The 6,224-nt window shown below is 44.2% G+C and overlaps 1 protein-coding gene across 1 annotated transcript in view; it reads left to right on the forward strand.

Annotated features, from left to right (window-relative positions):
- Window positions 1-5,734: 5,734 nt before the first annotated feature.
- Window positions 5,735-6,224, forward strand: part of LOC105532913 (iduronate 2-sulfatase-like) — a 7,991-nt gene continuing 7,501 nt past the window's right edge. Inside the window, exon 1 of the mRNA XM_011971254.1 lies at window positions 5,735-5,875. Coding sequence (XP_011826644.1) covers window positions 5,735-5,875 — 141 coding nt within the window. The remainder of the gene's footprint in view (window positions 5,876-6,224) is intronic.

Consider the following 6,224-nt stretch of genomic DNA (forward strand, 5'->3'; position numbering starts at 1 on the left):
ACCAATGGAACAGAATAGAGAGCCCAGGAACAATGCCCTGTCTCTTATACACATCTAGATGTAAGAAAAAGAAAACTACAAGCCAATATCCCTAATGAACATAGACACAAATACCCTCAGAAAAAAAAAAACTAGGCAAACTGAATCCAGCAGCACATCAAAAAATTAATTGCCCATAATCAAGTAGGCTTTATTCCTGGGATGCAAGATTGGTTCCACATACACGAATCAATAACTGTGATTCACCACATAAACAGAAGTAAAAGTAAAAACCATTATCATCTCACCAGATGTAGAAAAAGCTTTTGATAAAAATCCACCATCTCTTCATGATGGGCAAAAGCTGAAAGCATTCCCCTTAAGAACTGGAACAAGACAACGACACCCACTCTCACCACTCCTATTCAACATAGTACTGGTAGTCCTAGCCAGCAATCAGGCAAGATAAAGAAATGAAAGGCATCTAATTAGGAAAAGAAGGGCCAGAATGGCCAGGTGTGGTGACTCATGCCTGTAATCCCAGCACTTCGGGAGGCCGAGGTGGGAGGATCACCTGAGATCAGGAGTTCATGATCACCCAGGCCAACATGGCGAAATCTAAAAATTAGCTGGGCGTGGTGGTGGGTAATCCCAGCTACTCTGAAGGCTAAGGCAGGAGAACTGCGTGAACCCGGGAGGTGGAGGTTGCAGTGAGCCGAGATCGCACCACTGCACTCCAGCCTGGGTGACAGTGAGACTCCATCACAAAAAACAAACAAAACAAACAAAACAAAACAAAAAGGAAAAGAAATCACATTGTCTCTCTTTGTTGATGATTCTATGCCTAGACTCAGCCAAAAGGCACCTAGAACTGAAAGTGATTTCAGTAAAGTTTCAGCATACAAAATCAACGTACAAAAATCAGTAGCATTTTTATACACCAAAAATGTTCAAGCTGGGAGCCAAATCATGAACACAATCTCATTTATAATAGCCACGAAAAATTAAAATACCTAGGAACACATCTAACCAAGGAGGTGAAAGATCTCTCCAAGAGAACTCCAAAACAGAGCTGAAAGAAACTATAGATGACTTAAACAAATGAAAAATCATTTCATGCTCATAGATTGGAAGAATCAGTATTATTAAAATGTGCATATATCCACAATCTACAGATTCAAAATTATTTCTATCAAAATGCCAATGTCATTTTTCACAGAATTAGATAAAACTAGCCTAAAATTCGTATGGAACCAAAAAAAAAAAAAGTCCAAATAGCCAAAAGAATCCGAAGTAAAAAGAATAAAGCCAGAATCAACACATTATCCAACTTCAGGCTATACTACAAGGCGTCAGTAACCAAAACAGCATAGTACTAGTACAAAAACAGATACACACACCAATGGAACAGAATAGAGAGCCCAGGAACAATGAAGCACACCTACAACAAAGTCTTCAACAAAGTCAACAAAAATACGCAATAGAGAAAGGAATTACTATTCAATAAATGGTTCTGGGAAAGCTGGTTAACCATATGCAGAAAAATGAAACGGGATCCTTACCTATCACCATATACAAAAATTAACTCAAGATGGATTAAATATTTAAGTGTAACACCTAAAACTACAAAAATCCTAGAAGAAAATTCTAGACATCGGCCTTGGCAGATAATTCATGACTAAGTCCTCAAAAGCAATTGCAACACAAACAAAAATTGACAAGTGGGACCTAGTTAAACTGAAGAGTTTCTGCACAGCAAAAGAAACTATCAACAGAGTAAACAGACAACCTACAGAACAAGAGAAAATACTTACAAACTATGCATCCACAAATGTCTAATATGCTGAATCTATAAGGAACTTAAATCCACAAGCTAAAAACAAATAACCCCATTAAAAACCAGGCAAAGGACATGAACAGATGCTTCTCAAAAGACGACATACAAGCAGCCAACAAACATGATAAAATGCTCAACATCACATCAGAGAAATGCAGATCAAAACCACAATGAGATACCATCTCACACCAGTCAGAATGGCTATTATTTAAAAGTCAAAAAACAGCAGATGCTGGTGATGCTGTGGAGAAAAGAAAACACTTATACACTGTTGGTGGGAGTGTAAATTAGTTCAGCCACTGTGAAAAGCAGTTTGGAGATTTCTCAAAGAACTTAAAACAGAACTACCATTTAACTCAGCAATCCCATTATTGGATATATATCCCAAAGAAAATAAATGGTTCTACCAAAAAGACACATGCACTGGTATGTTCATTGTAGCACTATTCACAATAGCAAAGACATGGAATCAACCTAAGGTTCCATCACCGGTGTACCGGATAAAGAAAATGTGGCGCATCTGTATCACCAGTACTTCACAGTCATAAAAAGATGATATCATGTCCTTTGCAGCAACACAGATAGAGCTGGAGGCCGTTATCCTAAGCAAATTAACACAGGATCAGATACCACATGTTCTTGCTTGTAAGTGGGAGCTAAACATTGGGTACACATGGACATAAAGACGGGAACAACAGATACTGGGAACCGCAAGAGAGAAGAGGGAGGGAGGATGTGGGTTAAAAAACTACCTATTAGGTACTATGCTCACTACCTGGGTGACAGGTTCAATCCAACCCCAAACCTCAGCATCATGCAATACACCCTTATAACAAACCCACACATGTACCCCCTAAATCTAAAATATTAATAAAAGTTTAAATTTTTTAAAAAGAATAGAGGCTAGTGGGGCAATGATTGTACAATGATGTGAAGGCACTGAATGCCACCGAACTGGACACTTAAAAATGTTTAACATGGTAACTTTTATATGATATATATTTTAACACAGTTTTAAAAAGAACAGGAGCTGGGGACACTGTCCAAGCTCTGTTTGGTGGTATAACCCCCAGTGCCCCACAGGCACCACAGCTGCACATGGAGCCATGTGTTATCTTTCCTGGATGCTTCCACCAGCTGAGAATATGTCAGTTTTGAGGCAGATGTGTTTGTTGGAGGACTAGGGGTAGGGATCATCTGTATGTCTTCTCCCAGGCCTGTCCTGGGGCACGGGCCCTTTTGTAGAAATTGAGTACTTAGCTCTTCTGGCCCTCCCTGCACCCCACGGCATCCTTGGTGTTCCCCTGGGTCAGGGACTGAGGACCAAGTCATACATAGGCCCGTTTCTCAGCACTGCAGGTCATCATTCTGTCCTCTGTTCACTGCCTGTCTCCCTATTCTGACTCACAGCTGGACTCGCACCTTCCATGAAATCAAAGTTAGCTGCTGTTACTTTTTGCTTGGGAACATGTCCTTCCTGCCTCTGCCAATCTCTTTGACATCTGGGTACTCAAGGAAAGCTTCCCCTGTAAGCTCTCTGAGGAGCCATAGGTTATTTCTGCAGAGTCCCTGAACTGCTCCTGTTCCACCCACTCTGTTCTCTGTTCCACCCACTCTTGTTCCACCTTATTTTGTCCCCAACCATGCTAACATGGGCAGTGTCTGGGCCTCCAGCTGTCAGTTTGTATGTCCTATCCCTCGCTTTCCATCCCATAGCTCTGACCACCACTGCCTAGCTTGATTTTGGCAGTTTGTCCCTAAGACTAGTAGTCCCCAAGGAAGGTTCCAATACATGTGTCATCTCTTTCACCCCCAAACTAGAATCAATGACTGCCAAACATCAAAAGTACGAGGTAAAAATCCAATGGTCTTGTTTCTGGCCCACTGTGGGTATGCAACAGGAAATTCACGTGCGCCTTCACTGCTCTTTTTCTCAGGGACGTTCTCCTGGCATGTTAGCAAGGTCCAGTTAAATTTCTCAGGGTGAGGGTCCCCTTGGAGAAGGGAGTGAGTTGGTGTGGATTTCTGTACTCAAGGTAGAGCACTTCCAACAACCAGGAGCTCTGGGCATCCCACCCCTGATCTGGGCAAATCTGGCATGAAGTCTACACACTAAAAATAGCTTTCCCAGTACATCAAAGTGATGGTAGAGGCTTCCTGATCTGGCTTGCACACCACAGGTGAAGTCATTGGTCACTTACCAGTGTCTGCCCACTTAGGTTCTAAAGTCCACTGTATCAATGACATCATGCTAACAACTGGATGAGCAAGACGTGGCAGGGATTTTAGAGGCCTTTGAAAGACATAAGCACTTCAGAGAGTGGTAGCTTAAGCCTCCAAAGATTCAGAGCCCTGCCATATTAACGAAGTATTTAAGGGGCTACTGATCAGGGGCATGCTAGGACCACCCCTCCAAAGTCAGAGGCAAATGACTGTATCTCACACCACCTACCACTAAGAAGGAAGCACGATGCCATGTAGGCCTCTTTGGGTCTGGAAGCAGGGGACCAAGCAGTGGAATGACCTCACTTATTATTTCTCCTAGTGATCCACATGGGAATTTGTGCTTCCCGTCCCAATACAGTCACCACTAGCAAAATTCATCTATTTAAATTTAAATTAAGATAAAATTAGTTATTTTATCTGAATTTTAGATAATTAAAATTCAGTTCCTCAGATACACCAGGTACATTTCAAGTACTCAGTAGGCACATGCAGCCAGTGGCTACCTAATTGAACAGTGGATCCTGGCTATTCAAATGGGACTGCTTCCACCAGTACACACAGTAGGAGTCCCACTGAATTATGAGCCATGGCTGATAACTGACTTACAAGTCATGGGAACCTTGGGTTCATTCATCCTGCTACGGCTATGGGACTAAGCAGGTGTAAAGAAGAGTAGCCATTCTGTCAGGGGTATTGGCTCTGATCATGACGAGGAGGTAGGGTTGTTCTTACACACTGTGAACGGAGAAGGATATATTTGGCACCCAGGTGATCCACTTGAATGTCTCCTAATAATTCTTTGCCCAATTTTTATGATAAATGGACACATGCAATTTCCACAGTCTGAGAAGGTCATGAGGACCATGGGTTCAGAACCAATCCTCAGGGATAAAGGTCTGTTACTCGACCAGGTAGGTCACTGAGAACAGCAGACATGGTGGCTGAGACTGAGAGCACTCTAGATTGGATAGACGAGGAAGACCATGAGCATCAGTTGTGGCTTCAAAGCCAGTTGCAGTCATGCGGGCCATACACCATCCCACTACCCTGCCCCATGTTCAACTCCCCAGGAAAAGGGCCAAGCCAAATCCTGGAGAAGTTATTCCCAAATGAGGGGAGCATCCTGTGTGAAGCAAGCCCATCTGAGGCCTGCAAGACATGGGCTGTGGTCGATGCTGTGGTCATTCCACAGCCCAGCCTGATGGCGGAGATAATCATTCCCCTGCCTGCCAAAGGTGTTGCGTGATGATGGCACATAACTCTCTCTCCAAATATCAGTCAAGGGGTCAATGAAGGGTGGAGAGTACCAACACCTGGACTCCAGCCTCTACTTGCAACATCTCAACAGAATCTTCCCAACCATAGAGCTCCCTGAGGGACTGACTCAATTCTACTTCCCTCACTCTCTTACAAGTGTTTGTTTTTGTTTTTGTTTGTTTTTTTGAGATGGAGTTTTTCACTCGTTTGCAATGGCGCAATCCCAGCTCACTGCAACCTCCACCTCCCGGATTCAAGCGATTCTCCTGACTCAGCCTCCTGAATAGCTGGGATTACAGGCATGTGCCACCACGCCCAGCTACTTTTGTATTTTTAGTAGCGATGGGGTTTCTCCGTGTTGATCAGGCTGGTCTCGAACTCCTGCCCTCAAGTGATCCACCTGCCTTGGCCTCCCAAGGTGTTGGGATTACAGGCATGAGCCACTGCGCCTGGCCACAGGTGTTATTTTCTAGAACACGTCTTACCCTTTCAAGTTGCAGGGATGAACTAGTGAAGGCCCCAAACACTGACCAACTGGCATCCCACAGCCTCCTCTTCCAGAATGCCTTTGCGCAGGTATGTCTGGGAACCTCTAACTATGGGTGTGTGCCTCCTCGGGCACTGAGGGTTGGGGGCGGGGAGCTTCAGCTATTGTCAGATGGCACAGATTGTGCAGGACATCTTGTTAGGAGGAAGCAGTCTGGAAAACGGTACTGGAGAAAATCTGGCTTTCTACTGATGGGAAAGCTTGACCTTCAAGGGTGGCCTTCTCCTTGGGTGGAAGGTCTGCCCTGGACCTAATGTGCTCACGGCAGTACTGGCCAGCTTTCTCCCAGAACGGGGGCTTGCCTGCTGCTCAGAAGGAAGGGGTGCTGCAGGGCACCCACATGTCTGCAGACTGGGCCTCAGGTAAGAGCTAGTCAGG

Source organism: Mandrillus leucophaeus, unplaced genomic scaffold (assembly GCF_000951045.1).
Source record: "Mandrillus leucophaeus isolate KB7577 unplaced genomic scaffold, Mleu.le_1.0 Scaffold994, whole genome shotgun sequence".
NCBI classification, from domain to species: Eukaryota; Metazoa; Chordata; class Mammalia; order Primates; family Cercopithecidae; genus Mandrillus; species Mandrillus leucophaeus.